General features: G+C 38.6%; 1 protein-coding gene across 1 annotated transcript in view; it reads right to left on the minus strand.

The window, feature by feature from the left end:
• Nucleotides 1-22,953, minus strand: part of ARHGAP15 (Rho GTPase activating protein 15) — a 391,192-nt gene that overhangs the window by 184,956 nt on the left and 183,283 nt on the right. Inside the window, exons 7-8 of the mRNA XM_075180935.1 lie at nucleotides 5,562-5,660; nucleotides 2,318-2,435 (exon numbers count right to left, since the gene is read on the minus strand). Coding sequence (XP_075037036.1) covers nucleotides 2,318-2,435; nucleotides 5,562-5,660 — 217 coding nt within the window. The remainder of the gene's footprint in view (nucleotides 1-2,317; nucleotides 2,436-5,561; nucleotides 5,661-22,953) is intronic.

The following is a 22,953-nucleotide window of genomic DNA, read 5'->3' on the forward strand; positions in this document are numbered from 1 at the left end:
AACGAGCGCGTTAAAACTATTACCGTTTATACAGTAATATTGCGCGTAATTACCGTTCATACGGTAATTTACTCGCTCAATTTCAGCTCGCTGCTCAGGGAGCTGCGAGCTGAAATTGAGCGAGTAATTACCGTATAAACGGTAATAGTTTTAACGCGCTCGTTCCGGCGGCGCCCGGAGGAATAATTGAATACCCCCCCTAGAGTGTCTACTGAATCTGGTTCATCCATCTCACTTGCATAGAAAGCCACTGGCATTAGAGAATGGCAGTTAACAACATAAATAAAAGGGAATGGGTACAACGGATAAATGGCTAGACAGCATGCTTCATTGAGGATATAACGGCCAATTATATAATTAAAAGTGTAATACAATATTATGTCAGAGCATGCATTAAATAGGTGCTCATACACAGCACACTGCAGGTTTAATACCAAGGTGTAAATGTATCAAGCTGAGAGTTCCGGCGGGTTTGAAAAGTGGAGATGTTGCCTATAGCAACCAATCAGATTGTAGCTGTCATTTTGTAGAATGCACTAAATAAATGAGAACTAGAATCTGATTGGTTGCTATAGGCAACATCTCCACTTTTCAAACCTAGTGAAAACTCACAGCTTAATACATTTACCCCCAGGTGTTATAGGTGGCACTATAAGTATAAAGTCGGTGCTACAGATTATTTTAAACCAACCTTGATGATCCTTCATCAGTCTAGGATGTGTAACTTTTTCAGCATTTAAGTAATGGTGGAAAATTAAAGAATGTATTTACTGATATCAGAGCATCGTTAGGGCAAGCTGGACTATAGTCTTCTCAGCATATTATTATTATTATTATTATGCTTTACTTATAAAGTTTTGACATATTAAGTAGTGGTTTACATCTAGGGGATCGTGATATAAACAAATAACAAACAATGCTATGAAACAGAAGGTAAATATTTCCCTGTCCAAATGAGCTTACAATCTAAGAGATGTGCGGAACACATGATGCATGAGCAGAATAACAATTGTAGCAGGTGGTAGAATGTGGGTGTGGCTATAAGGCAGAAGCGTTACCCCCCACCAATAATAAAGCAGCCATTGGCGACTGGTGTTTCTCTGCCTCTAGCGATGGTGCGGTTGGAACGTGGAGAGACAACGGAAAGTGGGAACAAGTAAATAATGTAACATGCCAGAAACACGTAGAAATAGTTTGCTGATTACAGGATTTCAGTACAAATCTAGCAAAAAAACTCGGCACAAAGGGACAAACAGAGATGACCGAATATCCTGTTGTTCAGGGACGATTAATGACGATTGGCGATATTGGGCCACTTGATTAGCAAGTCTATTATTAATTGTTCAAACAAAAAATTAATAAAAAAAGTAAGAGTATAAAGTGGTTTAATATATAGATTCCTTTAGATGTTTTTGTTATATTTTAATATCAAATTTGTTGTTTTTGTTGTTTGAAGACAGTTTTGTTCCTAACCAACTTTTTACTTATTTCAACCACGACCTCCCTGAGCTGATCAGGAAACACTGAAAGAGACGGAAATTTGCTGATACGTTTGGCTCATCACCCACCAAACTTTTTTTCCCCCAACGTCTCCTACGTTGCCTATTACACATTCGCTCACATGTGAATTTTACCCGATCCTTATGGTTTTATTTAGCCACTAATTCTCCTCTTGTAACATCACAATATCTAGTCATGTCCCTACTCTTATATGATTATTTTTCTACAGCTTTTTCTTACTCTGTTTATTTTTCTTTTCTGCTCAAACTCTTTTTCCTTAATAATCCCAAAGGGTCACAAGTTGTCACCGTAACCAACCAAATCCGTCATGGTGGGGAATCTATGACAGAGTCAAGGTTCTGTGAACAACGTACACTTCTAAATTTAGCACAACACATAGTGATGATGCCTGTGATATACATTCAGGGCCGGATTAACCATAGGGCTAACTGGGCTACAGCCCAGGGGCCAATGGCATCCAGGGGGCCCTTGAAAGTGCTCAGCAGCAGTATTGACCAGTCGGGGGCAGGGACGCCCCTGGCGCGATCAGTGCTGCTGAGCACTTTCACTGTGGTCCTTCTCCGGCGTGCTGTAGTCTCCTTACTGAGGAGATCTCGTGAGTCTTACTCTCACGAGATCTCCTCAGTGAAGAGCATACAGCGTGCCGGAGAAGGAGGTAAGTGCCGGGGGGTGGGGGCGGGGGGAAGGGCAGCTCGGATCACGGGGGGGCCCCTTAGCCCAGGGGCCTCCATTCCCTTAATCCGCCCCTATATACATTGTAGAAAGTGATACAACACAACTGATATAACATACTCACCCAGTGACTTTCTTAGCTCATTCTTCTTTTCTTTGGGTTCAAATCCTTGGTGCAACAACTCCGTGCTGGAAGATTTCCAGACGTTGATGCCCAGTGATGGAAAGGACTGGCCTTTTCCCTGAAAGAAACATTATAAAATCAGGGGCTATTAGTAGATGGGTAATTATAGGTGTCTGTGAGGTCTTGTTCAAGAAATATTCACTAGCAGAAAGAGCACAAAGCATTACAAGCAACTTTGAAGGGGCTGTGACACAAACTGTCCATAGAATGACTCTCTACTAGACTATAGTGGTTACTTAATGGCGTAACGAGCAGTGACATGTTGTTACCCATAGCAACCATTCAGCAGACAAAAACTTATCACAGAACTGTAACAGTAATTACTTTATTTCCACCAGAAGTCTACAGAAAACATCATAAAAATGATACACAAAGGATCTTACACATAAGGGAATAGTTTTCCTATATACATGCACACAACTCTGGCTAGCATGCGAATGACAATTCTATTTTGAATTGGGGGATATAAAAAATAAAATTGTTGGAATTACCCTATAAAGATTCAGTACCAGGTAGACAGAACTTTGTTTCGCAAGTTGATAAAAGGTTTTAAAAAAGAGAATTTTGTTTTAATTATTTTTGCACTCACATGCAAGGCTTACATTTTTAATAAAGAGGAAACAAGGACATCCCGTGAAATTGAGGTTTGCTTAATTTTCCCACTAATTATGCCAGGGTAGAATTGGAAGTGGGCTGACAATCACATTCTGCTGTCTGACATGGTAACTGAATTAGCGTCCCTCTCACCCTGTTCATAAATTTGGAGAAATATGTGTGTTAGTGTAGCCTATGCTACAAAACCAAGGCTGTGGACATTTTAATCAATATTAGAACAGGTTAGGCACGTTTGGCCGATTACCATAATTCCGACAGTGAGTATACCGACATAAAAATACTGATGCTTATATGTCCGATAAGAAATAAATATAGACTGACCTTAAAACAGACCGACAACATATTAATATTATCCTTTATTTATAGGGCGCCACTAAGTTTCCGCAGCGTTCGCCTAAGTTCCGAACAGTGGAAATCCCAATAGTACATATTCACTTCACTTAAAATGCCGAATGTGATATTGGTGCTTTTAAAGTGGCAGTGCGTGTATACCTTTTATCTAAGGGGTTAGGTATTTATTTTCCATTGAGGTTAATGAAACAATGATTTTTTTTGATTTTTTTTTTAAATATAATCTTATTGATTTGTTTAGATGAATGATAGGCAGGATTGGCACTACCACTAGGAGACCTAAGGACGTCACTAATGTTTAGGAGCTCCTAAAATACTGAAGAAATGACATAATGTCAATCATTCATGGTCACTCATAGTGCGTTCTGTAATATATAAGGTTCCACTACGCACAGGTTTGAGTTAATTTAATCAAAACAAATATTTTATTTGGGGGGACCGTGATGCAAAACATGGGAGGAAAGATTGAACGGGGACTGATGTATAATATCACAATTTCGTATAAAATAAAAAAAATAATAATAATAGTAATAATAATAACAACAGTGTTAAAAGTAATAATACTGTAAGAACATATTGAATGTTTTTGCTTATGGATGGATAGTAGAGTGACCTGAAGGTGACAAGTGATTAGGATTCACATTAACCTGAATTACATTTTTGAATTTATCTAATTGTAGGTAGAGGATGTAACTATCATAAACAATTCAGTTTGAAAAGATAAATTTGGAGTCTCCCTTCTCCCTTGTAACTTGACTAACTGCAACAATATTTCTGGCTGTCAGGAATTTCTTTACTGCGAACATTCCAAACATTTTGTGCCTGATTCATTAAGGGAAGTAAATAAAAAAAAAATTGTAACTTTGATCCTTGGCAAAACCATGTTGCATTGGAGGGCTATTAAGTATTTGTACGTTACATGAAAAAACAGCCAGTATTTAACTTATGTGCAAAATAATAAACTAATTTACACCCCTTGCATTGTAACATGGTTTGTCCAGGAGAAATCTTACTATTTTATTTTTGCCTTACTTTCCATATTGAATCAGGCCCTTTATGTTTTATGCATTCATTGGTCTGATTGCTTTGGGCTTTGACTGTCCGAACTTTAAAGGGCTGTACAAGCAACTCTACACATGATTTTACCAAATATAAAATACTGTATGTAGATGATCACATCATACCATCGGGTCTATTAAGTATGATGTGCCGAAAACAAAGATTTTCTATCACCGTTATTGCAGCGATACAAAACTAGTTCCACTTGGAAATAATATATATATATATTTTTTTTATTAATTTTTTGCATCCATTCTTGTTAGAAAAAAATATTTCTTTAACCAAATAAAAAATGTTTTCTATTAATACCCCCTGCTATCAACATCGTGAGAGATGGTGAGGATTATGGTGGTACTTGTAACACCAGCAACATTAAAAAAAATATTGAGCCAATTCAATCATACGTGAGCCTGTTCGTTAGGGTTCAAGCCAGTATGCACACGTGTGTACCAGCTCGTATATGTTCAAGTTTAATTTGAAACATTTTGGCTTTTTTTTAGATGCGAACAGCAAATCTCGAACACGTGAATTTCGAACACAGTGGTGTTTGCAGTTTGTTTGTTTTTTTGTTTTTTAAATTCTAAAACTTTTTTTATTAATTTTTTTTATTAATTAAAATTATTATTTAAAAAGGGTTTTAAAAAAAGTTAAAAACACTCATTTTGATGCAAACCATGAACCTTAAATTGCAAACCGCGATTGTGAAAAGGTTCCTTGATGGGGAATAGCGAACCTCAAATATGATCGGTGAATGTGAACTGTGCGCGGTGATTGCGAGCCACAGGTTTCGGAACCCACAATTCGATTGTACCGCGAATATCTTCTGGGCCTTCAAACTGACAGAATTTCAAAATTTCGTAGCAGCACGTCTGAAAGCTAATATCTGATTGGTTGCTGTGGGCAACTCAAGACTTTCTTTTACACTACTTTTTATAAATGTCCCCCCATTGTCATCACCCACAGAACTAAACCTTCCCAGGAAGCCAAAACAAGTGACTAATTATCCAAATAATCAAGATATAATTATTTAGTTATTGACGTCTCACTATATATTTATTTTTGTCTGCATATCTGTCATTTTAGCTATCCTCTGGACTATATAAACATACTACACTTCTAAAAACATTTGAAAAAAAAAAGGCAACAAACGAATACATACCAAGCTGTCAATTGTGTTTCGGATGGCTTGGAACCATTCCTGTATTGTATCGTCTGTGTCTGACTGGAGAAGAATCTCGTTTCCCGATACTGTTGTGATCTGAGGAGAAAAGTTTATTGTAAGCAAGCGTTGACAGATTATTTATTTACACCAAACATGCCTTGTCAATGGGAATTCCATTATTTCCATATTAACAAGAAAATGGGAATTTCACTCGAAAGTGAATGTAATTAATTTACTGTTACTTAAAAATTGAGGATGGCACCGTGTAAAATAGATTTGAAAGCAAAATCTTTTTTTTTTTTTAATAGAAATAATCAAAGGGTATTTTTAGCTATAATATTTAATAGCTATCATAGCACGGTACTTGTTTACACTTCAAATATTTCCCTGTAAAATAAATACAAAATAATTAGTGAACATGTGTATACTGTACAGTCTGTAAGGAGTAGAAGCTTGAGTTAAGGGCCCCTCCCGACACAGTTTTTAATTAACTTTAAACATTATACAATAAGATGGTTTGTAAATAATGTTATTGATTTCTTTTTGCTGCCTAATGCAACATTTTAGCCAGCTTATTTGCAACACTAGCGGTTAAATGCTTTGCTATTGCATGACTAGGGAAACGATGATATGTGAGAGACAAGGCTACTATTTATTTATTTGTCAAATGAAATCTCCAGGTCACAAGTAGCTAGGTTAGAAACCCATAAGGGCACTTTTTGGGTATCCTCATTTTCCGCTGAACAATATAGGGGGCTGGGTCCTCACTAGTAAACAGATAAATAGTAACAAGTAGTAACAAGTTGAGGATAGAAAATATTAAAAGCTTAAATGACTTAAACTGATTCCGCCATACAAACTACAGATGCTCAGGCTCCCCGAACTTAGGCAGTACCGAGCCGAGCCGGTACTGTCGCGTGCCCTCGGAAGCGAAAACGAGGCAAAACGTAATTGTTATGTTGTCGAATCTCGGGAGTTTTGAATTCCTTTTTAAGATCCAACATAGCAGGGGGAGGGAGGGAGGGTGGACCCCCATTTTTCTTTTCTGCCACTGCTGTGAGCCAATGTGTCCTAGATGTGCTAGGAACTGCCGTGACACGAAGCTAATCCAGATCCAAAACCAAAACCAGTTCACGGTGGTCAGTGAGCATCTCTAATACAAACCCATTCCTGCTTCAGACTAACTGGCACATATGACCTGGTCCTGGTGAAATTTTTGGATCTTTTCCCACAAATGGTCCCCATTCACCTTAATTCTTCTCTCCTTATGTTTTATTTCTTTTTTTTATAAGTTCAGTGACACAAAGGGATCTGATGATAGAGATAGAGTTTTCATGGATCTATTAGTTCTGTCTGACAGGGTAGACAATATCCAATCCTGCCTGCAATCCCTGCACAAAGGTGATGAAATCTTTATATTTAAGCCAATTGGCGCTACTGCATTGTAAATACAGAGCTCTGCACGTGCACAGACTGCATTGTTCTCACAGTCGGGAAGGGAGTAGTCCTGTGTTGGCGATACATGCTATAGTGTGCATCCCTTATCACACCGTATGGGTTTACCATTATTATTATATCATTACCTACTCTCAACTGTCCTGATTTAGATGTCACAGTCCCGATTTGCTGGCACTGCCCAACCATCCTACAGATCAGGACTGTTGTGGAGGACAGTTGGCAGGTAAGCCCTGCTGGCAGGTAAGCCCTGCTGGCTCCTTCAATGACATGTCTGCCAGGTGCGATCGGAATTGAAGGGGGGTTTATAGAGAAGTGAGTGGCCAATTGCTAGATGGGGGGCTTGAATTGCCCAACAGTGATGTGGCCACATCTTTATGACGCATGGGCACGTGCCCTTATCGTAAATGGGTGTATATCAGAGTTAAAAAACTTGGGAGGTTTAACCTTTATGTATATAGCACCAGCATATGACACAGCACTTTGCAGAGAATGTTCAATCATTCACATTGCCATATCCTCTGGGACTCATAACGCACATCATGGTTACCACCATAGAGATTTAAAAGTAAATTGACGACAACCCCACGTAAGAACTGTCCAATCAGGCATGTGGAAAAAAAATAGTAGTTTTGGATTCGTAGGAACATTTCGAACTTGCTTGGATTAAGCCTGTGCGCTCTTTTCTGTACAAACACATAAGAAGTTATGGATGTATGTGATAGTGATTGCAATAATCATAAAAGTAATGAACAATAAAATCATAGATATTGCAAAGGATTTAAGCCACTTTTAAAACACTGTCCCTGTTATATATTGGTACATTAAAACCTGTGTAACGTGCAGTCAGACTCCATTTTCTTTCTCACAGATTAACGACAGTGCTATTTTTAACTTTTCAATTTGTCTCTTAATTGTACCATCACAGCTCTGTCAGTCCATACTTTAAGTGCTAAAATTAACACAAATGCGAGAATACTAGAAGTATGTCTAAGAAAAATATGTTACTATGCAAACATCCTATACTGTGAAATGGCGTGTGCCTGCAGACCACTTAACTAGACAGAATACATATAGAATAACTCTGAAGCATAGTTTAAGCTAAATATATGCAGCCCTTTTCTTGGCATGGCTTCCACGTCGTATTACTTGGCATCTGTTTTTCAGGAAAGTACTTTATTTTTACAAATATTGTTTTTAAACAAACTTTTTAAGCATGAAAAAGTGTGTATACAGTGACAGATTTTTGGTCCAGTATTTGTTTTCAGTCACACTGCAGTACAGCCATGGCGGGCAACAGAGCTCCTGGGCAGGAGGGCAAGTATCTCTGAAAGGGGTCACATGAGGGACTATTGAGCAGAGTAATATTCTTTGGTTCCTAGTGATGTCATAGAGTGAATTAAAGCAATCACACAATCTATGTAGCAGGTTAGTGTGTGATTGGATGGTGATGTCACACAGTGAGCGCAGTCACACAATCTATGTAGCAGGTAAGTGTGTGATTGGATGGTGATGTCACACAGTGAGCGCAGTCACACAGTCTATGTAGCAGGTTAGTGTGTGATTGGATGATGATGTCACAGCGCAGTCACACAGTCTATGTAGCAGGTTAGTGTGTGATTGGATGATGATGTCACAGCGCAGTCACACAGTCTATGTAGCAGGTTAGTGTGTGATTGGATGGTGATGTCACACAGTGAGCGCAGTCACACAGTCTATGTAGCAGGTTAGTGTGTGATTGGATGGTGATGTCGCAGTGAGCGCAGTCACACAGTCTATGTAGCAGGTTAGTGTGTGATTGGATGATGATGTCACAGCGCAGTCACACAGTCTATGTAGCAGGTTAGTGTGTGATTGGATGATGATGTCACAGCGCAGTCACACAGTCTATGTAGCAGGTTAGTGTGTGATTGGATGGTGATGTCACACAGTGAGCGCAGTCACACAGTCTATGTAGCAGGTTAGTGTGTGATTGGATGGTGATGTCACACAGTGAGCGCAGTCACACAGTCTATGTAGCAGGTTAGTGTGTGATTGGATGGTGATGTCACACAGTGAGCGCAGTCACACAGTCTATGTAGCAGGTTAGTGTGTGATTGGATGATGATGTCACAGCGCAGTCACACAGTCTATGTAGCAGGTTAGTGTGTGATTGGATGATGATGTCACAGCGCAGTCACACAGTCTATGTAGCAGGTTAGTGTGTGATTGGATGGTGATGTCACAGCGCAGTCACACAGTCTATGTAGCAGGTTAGTGTGTGATTGGATGATGATGTCACAGCGCAGTCACACAGTCTATGTAGCAGGTTAGTGTGTGATTGGATGGTGATGTCACACAGTGAGTGCAGTCACACAGTCTATGTATCAGGTTAGTGTGTGATTGGATGATGATGTCACAGAGTGAGCGCAGTCACACAGTCTACGTAGCAAGTTAGTGTGTGATTGGATGATGATGTCACAGCGCAGTCACACAGTCTATGTAGCAGGTTAGTGTGTGATTGGATGGTGATGTCACAGCGCAGTCACACAGTCTATGTATCAGGTTAGTGTGTGATTGGATGATGATGTCACACAGTGAGCGCAGTCACACAGTCTATGTAGCAGGTTAGTGTGTGATTGGACGGTGATGTCGCAGTGAGCGCAGTCACACAGTCTATGTAGCAGGTTAGTGTGTGATTGGATGGTGATGTCACAGCGCAGTCACACAGTCTATGTAGCAGGTTAGTGTGTGATTGGATGGTGATGTCACAGCGCAGTCACACAGTCTATGTAGCAGGTTAGTGTGTGATTGGATGATGATGTCACAGCGCAGTCACACAGTCTATGTAGCAGGTTAGTGTGTGATTGGATGGTGATGTCACAGCGCAGTCACACAGTCTATGTAGCAGGTTAGTGTGTGATTGGATGATGATGTCACAGCGCAGTCACACAGTCTATGTAGCAGGTTAGTGTGTGATTGGATGATGATGTCACAGCGCAGTCACACAGTCTATGTAGCAGGTTAGTGTGTGATTAGATGGTGATATCACAGAGTGAGCGCAGTCACACAGTCTATGTAGCAGGTTAGTGTGTGATTGGATGGTGATGTCACACAATGAGCGCAGTCACACAGTCTATATAGCAGGTTAGTGTGTGATTGGATGGTGATGTCACAGCGCAGTCACACAGTCTATGTAGCAGGTTAGTGTGTGATTGGATGGTGATGTCACACAGTGAGCGCAGTCACACAGTCTATGTAGCAGGTTAGTGTGTGATTGGATGGTGATGTTACAGCGCAGTCACACAGTCTATGTAGCAGGTTAGTGTGTGATTGGATGGTGATGTCGCAGTGAGCGCAGTCACACAGTCTATGTAGCAGGTTAGTGTGTGATTGGATGGTGATGTCACAGCGCAGTCACACAGTCTATGTAACAGGTTAGTGTGTGATAGGATGGTGATGTCACTGCGCAGTCACACAGTCTGTGTAGCAGGTTAGTGTGTGATTGGATGGTGATGTCACAGCGCCGTCACACGGTCTATGTAGCAGGTTAGTGTGTGATTGGATGGTGATGTCACAGCGCCGTCACACAGTCTATGTAGCAGGTTAGTGTGTGATTGGATGGTGATGTCACAGCGCAGTCACACAGTCTATGTAGCAGGTTAGTGTGTGATAGGATGGTGATGTCACACAGTGAACGCAGTCACACAGTCTATGTAGCAGGTTAGTGTGTGATTGGATGGTGATGTCACAGCGCAGTCACACAGTCTATGTAGCAGGTTAGTGTGTGATTGGATGATGATGTCACAGCGCAGTCACACAGTCTATGTAGCAGGTTAGTGTGTGATTGGATGGTGATGTCACACAGTGAGTGCAGTCACACAGTCTATGTATCAGGTTAGTGTGTGATTGGATGATGATGTCACAGAGTGAGCGCAGTCACACAGTCTACGTAGCAAGTTAGTGTGTGATTGGATGATGATGTCACAGCGCAGTCACACAGTCTATGTAGCAGGTTAGTGTGTGATTGGATGGTGATGTCACAGCGCAGTCACACAGTCTATGTATCAGGTTAGTGTGTGATTGGATGATGATGTCACACAGTGAGCGCAGTCACACAGTCTATGTAGCAGGTTAGTGTGTGATTGGACGGTGATGTCGCAGTGAGCGCAGTCACACAGTCTATGTAGCAGGTTAGTGTGTGATTGGATGGTGATGTCACAGCGCAGTCACACAGTCTATGTAGCAGGTTAGTGTGTGATTGGATGGTGATGTCACAGCGCAGTCACACAGTCTATGTAGCAGGTTAGTGTGTGATTGGATGATGATGTCACAGCGCAGTCACACAGTCTATGTAGCAGGTTAGTGTGTGATTGGATGGTGATGTCACAGCGCAGTCACACAGTCTATGTAGCAGGTTAGTGTGTGATTGGATGATGATGTCACAGCGCAGTCACATAGTCTATGTAGCAGGTTAGTGTGTGATTGGATGATGATGTCACAGCGCAGTCACACAGTCTATGTAGCAGGTTAGTGTGTGATTAGATGGTGATATCACAGAGTGAGCGCAGTCACACAGTCTATGTAGCAGGTTAGTGTGTGATTGGATGGTGATGTCACACAATGAGCGCAGTCACACAGTCTATATAGCAGGTTAGTGTGTGATTGGATGGTGATGTCACAGCGCAGTCACACAGTCTATGTAGCAGGTTAGTGTGTGATTGGATGGTGATGTCACACAGTGAGCGCAGTCACACAGTCTATGTAGCAGGTTAGTGTGTGATTGGATGGTGATGTTACAGCGCAGTCACACAGTCTATGTAGCAGGTTAGTGTGTGATTGGATGGTGATGTCGCAGTGAGCGCAGTCACACAGTCTATGTAGCAGGTTAGTGTGTGATTGGATGGTGATGTCACAGCGCAGTCACACAGTCTATGTAACAGGTTAGTGTGTGATAGGATGGTGATGTCACTGCGCAGTCACACAGTCTGTGTAGCAGGTTAGTGTGTGATTGGATGGTGATGTCACAGCGCCGTCACACGGTCTATGTAGCAGGTTAGTGTGTGATTGGATGGTGATGTCACAGCGCCGTCACACAGTCTATGTAGCAGGTTAGTGTGTGATTGGATGGTGATGTCACAGCGCAGTCACACAGTCTATGTAGCAGGTTAGTGTGTGATAGGATGGTGATGTCACACAGTGAACGCAGTCACACAGTCTATGTAGCAGGTTAGTGTGTGATTGGATGGTGATGTCACAGCGCAGTCACTGTGCAGCCGTCGGCAGCCTTAGAACACAGAAAGGGGGCAGGGCCTAAATCGCCCCCCCCCCTAAAATTCGCCTGGGGTAGGACAAATGTCTGGGTCCGCCCCGGATACGGAGCACCCTCTAAAGTATGTAAAGTCATTCTACAAAAGTATGTATAGCATTAGCATTTTTCTTGTTTGTTTCTATTCATATATTTTCAATAATTATCTATTAAAAGAATTACTTTGAACTTAACTTGTGGAATAACCCCCTGAATCTGCCCCCCCAACTCTAAATTTCACGTTTGCTCCTCTGTAGTGCATCATGGTTTTGCCAAAGTGCAAATTTTCTGCTAAATAGTAAAATGTTAAGAGTATGGGAAACGGGCGCTGGCGGATCTAGGGGTGGGTCACCCCATTAAATTGCGGAGGAGAGGTACGATCAACGGGGGAAAGGGAGTGGGGCCAACCAATCAGATTGAAGGAGGGGTGTGGCTATAAAAAATCCCCCCCCCCCCCAAAAAAAATGTCCAGATCTACCCCTCCAAGCCTCTTTTAGGCCCCGTAAATTGCCTAAATTGTTAGTCATGCTGAACCTACCTGAACACAGGCAGATAGACAAACAGACAGACAAATGCTGAGTATAAACATTATGTAAATATTAAGTCAAAGCAAAACTGAAATATTTATATTAAAGTTAGATTTAATTTCCTTTTTATAATACAAATATTAACTACTTCAAATTAACCCCTTGCAATTAAGAGAGAGGGAAAAAAAAGATAGTGTTTCTGGCAGCAAAGGAGTTTGAGTACATGCAAACAGAGACAATTAAATGTAGAGGATTAATGCTAAAGACATTTGTACAATTTCTTCTCCGCACATTGGACGTGCCTCTCTCTCGTCTTCCAAGTAATCGGGTAAGGCAGCTTTTAAAAGACTTCTACTGCTCTCTACAGTTTAAAAGCTTCCACTTCTTAATCACAAATGGTAATTGACTTTGTTTTCCTGCTTTGCAGGCAAAGCCTGGTCCACAGTGTTTAGCTGCTAAATCCTTTTCTTAGAGTTTAGATTTCTTTAGCTTTCTTTTATATATTGACTTGACTGTTTCCCTGATAAATGAGTCTAAGGAAGGTTCACTAAAGCATATTTGCTCTTTGTGCAAGGAAAATTTCAACACCCTTGGGAAATAGCTTCAATGGAAGCTGTTAGCTTTGAGTCTAGCCAGTGATTGACCAATTTGTGATCATAGGTGTAAATGATCTATAACTGACAACAAGAGCAAATAGCTGTATATTGAAATGTCCTAGAGTCTTGAATACAAATATAAAACATTTTCATTCCTGGTACGGACTTGGCGACATAAATATAAGTAAAACAAATCTGTATGGCTATGAGAAATCACAGAACTGTCAGAACTGATTTCAATCACTATCTGCTTTGGTTAAGCTCGTCTTAGTACATATAGCACTTAAGGCACATTCAGGCACAAATATGTATTTTTGTTTTAATCTCAAATGTGTAAAGTGAATACAGGGTTCCAAAACTGATCTAGGTGTTTTTTGTTTTAAATTGCAGTTTAATCGCAAACATATTTCCTGTTACAACTAAACATAAGCAAACAAAATCGAAAAGAAATCAGAATTATTTTTTTACTGTCAACTATTAAAAAGCAGAAAAGAATTCTACTCTCAATTATCAAAAAAAAAAAAAAAAATTCAACTGTCAATTATCGAAAAAACAGAAAAGAATTCTACTGTCAATTGTCAAAAAACTTAATTATTTTTACTGTCAATTATCGGAATACAGAAAACAATCTACTGCCAATTACCCATTCAAGAGCCCATATCTAAATGATCCTTCTGGCATTTCATGACATCATTTACTGTACCTGATAAGTTCTTATGTAACCATCCTAAAAAAAATGACACCACATTTTGGGAAAATTAATTGTAAGCTTTTCTGCAAGGACATTTACACTTTGTTTTGTGCTATCACTTGCATTTTATGTGTATCGCTGTAGAGTATGTGACAACTATATTAATAAACTATGCTAATAATTTGAGGTACATGAAATCATTTTAGACATGATCCTTACTGGGTTTACAGCAGCAGTGATTGGTAAACTAATATGAAATGATGCTATATAGTATTATTGTAAAAACAATCCATGATAAAATAAAATATTTTTATTTAAGTCTGTATTACAGTTATTTCCAGCAGTATATCATTGCACTATTTGTACATATTACATTTTACAATGTATTGCCTTTATTGCAAATGCTTAATGACAAACAAGCGGTTTTGAACACTGCTCAGACTCTTGCAGAAAGAATGTTTCAAAATCAAAGTGTTACCTTTTTTTGTTTTCTATTTTATTATGTGGAATCCCTGTGTGTGAAGGCCACTGTGAGTCCTATAAAAATCAGATCTCACAGGGTGATTTCACTTCACTCAATTAAGCCTAGCTCAAGCGCCCAGCTATATACAATGCTATCAGTGAGAATGCAGATATCTGTTGTCTGGAAGCAAATTGAAAAGTGACGAGTAACTGAGAGTGAGGGGTTAAATCTACGGGGTACCGACTGCCATCCGAACAGGCAGGGACTTTTATTTAAAAAAAAATGATTATTTCAATATTCTGCATAAAATAGGATGGTGAATGAGCTAATTTTTCATTTATGTTTAGTATAGTTTTTTATGATGGATAAATTGGTAACTGATTGACCAAGTTTAGTACATTGGAGAGATTTTAGACTCTGGTTAACATCAGTAGCAACAGTGACACTTGCAGGTTGTAAGAAAAACAGCACCTAAACTAAATACTTAAAAGAGTAAACAAACCCACACATATGTTTGTTTTTATGTGGTGTATTAAACTTTACATTTTAATTATTTGTGTCTTAAATTTTCTATATATTCACACGTTGGTAAATATGGTCAGAAGATGACCACTGGTAACATCTTTCAGGCTTTGTGTGCAGTCAACTTCCGACCCCGCCAATAGGCTCCAGTGACAACGGAAGAGATCCGCTGCTCGGCCGGAGTGTTGAACAGTTGACTTTCATGCAATCTGGACTCAGATCTACAGGCCGAGTAGCAGGATGGTACCATTTGTGGTCATCTGGAGATCTAGGAATAACATTGAGGAACATCACCTCAGAACTCCATGGCCATTGAGCATGAGGTCAAAGTTGGATAATTAGATTTGGACAGGGTGAGGTGATGTGCTCAATCACCCATATACATAATTAACCTAAACCATTGCCCAAAGAACATTAAAGGATTTTGAGGCATTGGACTATTTACATTTGTCTTGCTGATGAGTGCAATCATTCTCAGTTATCATTTAATGTCTGTAAATGAGAAGTGACTGGCTATAGGGTCCTATAATGTGATTACATACAGGACTGTCTTATAGATTGTAAGCTTGCGAGCAGGGTTCTCTTACCTCTCTGTCTGTATGTATTACCCAGTATTGTCTTATTAAGGTTTGTTCCCAATTGTAAAGCGCTACGGAATTTGCTGGCGCTATATAAATAAATGATGATGATGATGATTACGTACAGGACTCCTTCACTGTTGCACACTCAGCGGTCGCCCCTAACGCACAGCCCTAATTACGACCCTGGTACTCAACATAGAAATCCCACCTACTTACGTCACATATCTCATCCTTTATGTTCTCCATTATTAATACATCTTGAAATGATGAAGAATTTCATGCAAACAACTTGATATCAGATATTTAAAAATTCCTTCAACTACTTGCTGACTGCCAACCATTTAAAGAGAATATCCTGTGATGTCACTGTAGTGATGTCACAGGGACTTTCCCCCACATTACAGCAGTCCCGGGTTAGTGCAGGGAGACCTATCTACCAGTATTAAGAGATTCTTGTAAGGTTCATCTAATGGAAACATCACTGTTAGATCCATTTTATAAGAATCTGTACGGTTCATGCTGTGTAATTTATGACCTGTCAAACCAACAGTCTACCCAAGTTAAAACATAAGAACATTTAAAGAAAAAAATTTGCATAAATTCGGGGAGATAAAAAAACAACTATAGCCATTCAAATTTGAAATAAGCAACGTATTATATACTCCATTGAGATGTTTAATAGTTGCACAAAGTAAATCTTCAAAAGCATTATTTCCCCAAAAGTTTGTCAACATTCCCCTATATAACAGACTTAAAAACAGATTGATTCCAATATGTTTCCAGAGGAATGTCTTATCTCACCTCAGATAAATAATATAACATTCAAATTGGTAAACTTGAAAAAAATAGAATGTTATAACTCACAAAACACACTCCAAAAAACTCAAGGCATATTTAATATATGCCAGATATGGGTCCTAATGGTATTCAAATATTTTACAGATGAATCGACTTCCTGTGTTTTGTTCCGCATAGTAATCACATCCATTTGTCCAATAGTTCCAATAGTTAAATTATTGTTTAATTATTGATTGATCATTTATTTGGATCTTTCATGTTGGTGTGCACCATCTAGCCAATGTGGCTCATGCCTAGAACTCATTTTTCTATAAACAGGCCAAAATGTGCTTGCTGTAAATGATGCTTTACAAATAAAAGGCATAATAACCGTTGTACAAAACCTTTGATATAGGTTAAATCATCATAAATATGAGCAAACGTTTGGAATTTAATTTCGCCTTTCATGGTCCTTTCTAAATATATATGTGTCATTTTCTATTCTTCTGTATAGATAACACATTAATAAAACAGATTAACATCTTCAGCAATTAGACTTTTAAACACTCCAATAAAACTGTGCATCTGAACCGATAACACACACTGCGATGATGGCGATACATACGTTAGATCATGCAGGGCTATAATATAAAAGAGAAATTTGCAAAAATGAAGGTCACATAAAAATCCCAAACGTATCCCCAGTTCAAAGTAAGGTAGTTGATAGTAAGGTATATTATTATTCACTTTTTATTCTCTTAAAATTCTTACAAATGTGTATTAAAGAAACAATACCTATTAAAAATAAAAAAGGTTGTACAATGCACTCGCTTTTAACAGAACATTTGAAGTGTGTTCTCAAATTTTCCCCGCAGAATAGTGTATATGTTTAGTGCACTTCCAAAGAACTCCATTGTATTTTGCCAAAAATGAATGCAGGCTGTGTTGAAATTTACGCAAATTTGGGAAAATGTTTGTGTGTGCATATACATTATTTTTTTGACTATCAGCGCAACACCCATATGTACCAAACGTTTATTTAAAAAACCTTAAAAATATTTGAGGGAGCTTGAAATTTCAGCCGACATCTATAAATTCAATTTGCAAAGGTTGAAGCCTAAACTCTCACAATCCCTCCCTTCTCTATTCACTACAATAGAACTTAAACTGCAACCCAGTCTACTATTGTTTTTTTAAATGTTTGCACCAATGTTGCAGTTCCCTGCACAAAAAAAAAAGTTAATCGTACTGCCACAGAGAAGCCAATCATTTCAACTGTAATATTTTAACCCTGAGGCAGCAGATAATTTAATCCAAATATTTTGAGATGGTATTATTATCAATTGGGGCACCAATTTTGTATTTCTTAAATTAAGTGGATATTTCTTTATAGGCACAGACTATTTGTGAATAATACAGAGATTTTCAGCCATGATTTGTGGGAGAATTTTTGTTCCCCCTTTGTTAAATAGGCGGGTGGTCTTAATATGAGGACAAGCTAATTATTTGGGCATTTTTTAGTGACTTGTAGGAATAAAGTCATACGTGTACGTAAAGGACTAATATTCTCACTAATTAAATGACAATCTCAAGTCTTGCCCGATTTGTTTTGTGAAGCATTGCAGGTGTATTTGTGCCAGCAGATCAAAGCCTTGGGATTTTTTTTTCTTAGGTCTTCTGCAAACTGTGCGTTCTAGCTGCAAAATATTATCTTGGTCTGTGTTTATTCTCTTACTGTTTGAAAAGCATTAATTAAAAAAAAAAAAATGATGATCATTTCTATCGACTTTAGAGAAAAAAGGCTTTTGCTCATTTTTTCCATTAGCGACTGGTTAAACTATTCCTATTAGTTTGGAAATGTCTTTTTTTTTCTAATTAAATGTTAATGAGATGTTAAATCAAGGTTTTCGCGGCATGTTTTCTGTGATTTTTTTTCCAGTTGGATGTCAGAGATCCTATTATGCAATTTACGAGTGTAGTGGACACCCCTGGTATGTTGGCCAACATTGTTTCCGTTCTCAATTAATACCACCACAGTTTAACTGGCACTATTATAAATACCTATGGAGCTACTAACTATGTTACTGAGCAAATAACTGCTGTTGAATTGCCTGCTCACAGTTACCAGAGGCGATACAATCTTTCACTTTCAGAGGCACTTGAAAATTCAATGGATGTATGGCAAGGCACTGCATAAAGGCAGTAATCCTTCAGAGTGTGTTTATAAAAGCTGTACCACTTACATAACCTTTCATGCTTCAGTATTGTGCCTTCTGTAAACGAACAGAGGGACTAAATCATAAATGCCGAAATGACTATACACATGCCCCACGTAATACCATAACATTCTTATGATAAAGTACAGTTCTATGTAATTAGTCCTGCTAACTGGATGATTTATGATATAACTGGGGTCATTGTGTTTTATAATTATTCATACTTTATAGTAGCATGGTTATTTGTATGTATGTATGTATGTATGTATGTATGTATGTATGTATGTATCTATCTATCTATCTATCTATCTATCTATCTATCTATTCGTCTATCTGTCTATCTACCTTTTATTGTGTGTGTGTGTGTGTGTGTGTGTGTATATCTATCTATCTATCTCATATCTATCTCTATATCCATATATATATATATATATATATATATATATATATATATATATATATTACATATCTATTTATACATATCTATCTATCTATCTATCTATCTATCTATATATGTGTATATATCTATGCATAGATATATATGCATAGATATATATATATATATATATATATATATATATATATATATGTGTGTGTATATATATATATATATATATATATATATATATATGTATATATATATATATATATATATATATGTATTTATCAACATTTATTTATATAGTGCCACCAAAGTCAGGCACAGTGATATACAATACTGGGTAATACAGACAGGTAGAGAGGTAAGAAGGCCCTGTTCGCAAGCTTACAATCTACAATCTACGGGATATATCTAGATAGATAGATATATAGATAGATTAATTGATTTATAACAAAATTTAATTTATTTTTTTTTTAAATCTGATAACATTATTACTATTGTTATATCAGTATTTTTATCTGCATTTTTTTCAGAATTGTTATTTAATAAAATAAATAGAAATAAAAAAAAAATACAGCTGAAAAACATTTCTTGCTTCAGTTTTTCAAGCTAATAAATTTCTAGATAATACATAACAGTTGTAAAATATGCGGTACAGATAGGTAAACGAAGAGTTAATCAATGATGTGTAACCAGTGCATCAATTAAGTACGGATTTATTGGCCAAAATAGTTGGATTTCATCATCATCATCATTATCAACATTTATTTATATAGCATTGCCCTTTTCTCTTGCAAAACATAATCATAGCTTTCATTTTGCCATGAAACTTTTGAAAAGTTTGTTTGCGATGAAGAAAAGAAGAAGCTTTGTCCTGGATTCTATCAGGAGACACTAATAGTAGACTTATCAGTCTGGTGAAGAATAGGACACCAGGGAGCCATATTGATTTTAATTGGCACTCACATATGTATGTTCTCATCAAGATAATATACTAGTGTCACATCCTTGCTACTTTTATTTAGGAACCCAATACTTTTTTTTAATTTACTTTATATTCAAGATAAGGCATCTCTTTGTTTAAAGAATGTCGGAGAAATTGCAGCATACAACGTGAGACAGTGAGAAATACACAATTTATTTCCTCTGCAAGGACACTGAATGAGACTGAGTGATATGATGGAAACCCCAATTTGAATCCCAATAACCTTGGACAAGTTAGTTTGTGTCCTGATCTCCAAAAACTAGATTATAAACTCAATTGGGCAAGGAAACTGCAGGACAAATTCTGTGTGTACAGTTCAGCATAAATATTGCATGTGTTATATAAATAAAAAATAATTGGTGTGCTGCTTATCGTTGCTCACATCCTGTAAGTAAAAGTCCTTCTGGTGGTTGCCAGATTAATGTGGATAAAGGTTAGTAACCCTGCCATTATCAGAACCTCTGAATTGAAAAACAATTGTTAATTATACACTGTGGTAGAGCAGATCATTAAAATGCGTGTTGTAAATACAGCGTAGCTATTGACTGTATGTGTTAGGTAGAGACGTTGTACGCTGTACTCAACACTGTTGTACCGACCCATAACACATGCTGCAGAAGATGCAAAAATGTATACAATTGTAGCACGTATAGATCTGATTTAGTAAATAACTAAAAATAAAGTAATTTTCAATAATTTCCTGCTAAAACAGAAGCAAAATATGTCATGAAAATTGTGCAAAAATAATATAATACAATGACCTCAACATTCTAAGTCTTACAAACCTGACCACCACAACCACAGGGCTTCGCCAAGATGGCCCCGCCGTTCAGCTACACCAAAATGGCGGCGCCGGCCCTACATTTCTGCCTACATCTTCCGCAGTACAGGCTGCTGGGAGGAGAGGCAGAGGAGCAATGAAGGCCGTCAGCGCCAATTGCAGATTGAGAGTCTACAAAAGGGGGGCAGAGCAGAGAAGAGCAAGAGAGGTCATTTTGGATGAGAGGGGAGACAGAGTTGGAGAGTCCTGTCGGAGGAGAGGAGCTTGACCAGCATACCAGAGCAAATCTGAGTCCGGGCAGAATGTAGGGCTGGAGTAACAGCTTGTACACAGAGTTGATGAGAGTGTCCAGAGTGAGGGAAACGTTTTACAGTGGACCTGTACCAGTGAACCTCTGGATTAGCCCAGTGAAGATTTGCTTCTGTGGGTATTCAAAGCTAGTCACTGGCCATAGAGGGAGTTTCCTGGATAAATTGTGGGTGAGCAGAAAAAACTCCAACTAAGAGGAGGTCTGGTCGCTGTAGATTGCTGCTGAGCTCTACTCAGAGTCCTCCACAGTGACAGATAGCTATACTCACAGTTATATAAATTATATTACACAGAGACTGAAATAAAACTGCATCCATACTGTTCCTGATTTGCAGCATTGCATATCTGCATTACATAAAGACACAGACAATTCTATCCAATATATTCCTTTTTTGGAATACTGGTAAAGTTATCTTCTGAAGAGATACTGACATTGAAATAACCCGGGTTATTCACCAAGTGCACCAGTGGTCCTGAGCTGTGATGACCACTCATCCCCTGGTTTGGTTCACATGATTATTATATTCATCTAAAGGGGCATATTCAATCAGGGTTCCGGTCCGCGGTAACGCTCGTTATTGCGGAACCTGCGCAGTATTGCCGGTAATACGGTATCGCAATAATGTGGATTTTCGTTCGCAGCCCTACGGGGTGCAAACGAAAATCTACGTTATTGCGGTACCGTGGATTAACTTCGCGGCCCGGTCCGGCGCGATCCCGCGGATGGGAAACCTAATTGAATATGCCCCATAGAGTCAAACTATCTAATTCAAGTCATTTTGAATACTGTCAAATCTTTCTTGAGAGGTCTGTGTGGATTGAAGGGGGTCTCCCAAGTCATCCCTTGGTAAGCTACAATATATCCCCACAGCTTGGTATTGACCTGTGACGATTAAAAAAATGTTTCCACCAATATTGGTAGAGGAATAAATATAAACAACTATAGCCAATGGTAAATAAAGTCTCTGATGTATCCGAAGGAAGTCCAAGTGCAAAATGTTTTGGTCAATTACAGTAATATTATAGAGGAATGTGTGGAGGAGACAATATATCCCACCTACTGATGCACTCACTTGACACAAGAAGTTCCAAGACCGGTAGCAAAATCCAACAAGAGGTCAGGGATCCTTATATTTGGTCTATGTTACTCTGGATAACCACCTATCTCTTCACCTCTCTAAACTTGATTCGCACACGAGTCTTCGTATTCAGGCAGCAAGCAGTCTGGAAAATTGCTCAGAAGAACCAACGCATTTCAACTCGCAGAGGGGTCTACAACTTATCTTACCTTGATAAAGACTTTGTGGGTTGAAACGCGTTGGTGGATTTACCACAGGTCTTGAAACAGCTTAATGTCAAGTGAGTGCAACAGTAGGGAAGAGATTTATTGTCTTCTCCACACATTCCTCGAAAATAATATCGTAATTGAGAAACAAATGTTTGCCCTTGAACTTCCTTCTAATACCCTTTATTCCCCATTGGTTCTAGATGTTTATATTTATTTCTTTACCAATACCGGTGGGCACATTTTTTTAAGCGCCATAAGACGATTGCTAACTTTTTTAGCTTGCGTTATATTTTGGAGTGCGGTGGTACCGGCCAGGCTGCTATGTATGTGGTATAAGCACTTGAGGGGTTCACATATTTGTTTTAGCGCTGCACAAAGACTAACATGAACATGGGATATCTGAACACCCCACTCAAGGGAGAAAGGGGGTGTTACACATGGGATCAATGAAGCAAAAATATTTAATGCAGTGATCTAGTTAAAATCCAGCTGTTTTGGGAAATTAATACTCACTGTTCCCAAGTGGTAG

The sequence above is a fragment of the Mixophyes fleayi genome, chromosome 7 (assembly GCF_038048845.1).
Source record: "Mixophyes fleayi isolate aMixFle1 chromosome 7, aMixFle1.hap1, whole genome shotgun sequence".
NCBI lineage: Eukaryota > Metazoa > Chordata > Amphibia > Anura > Limnodynastidae > Mixophyes > Mixophyes fleayi.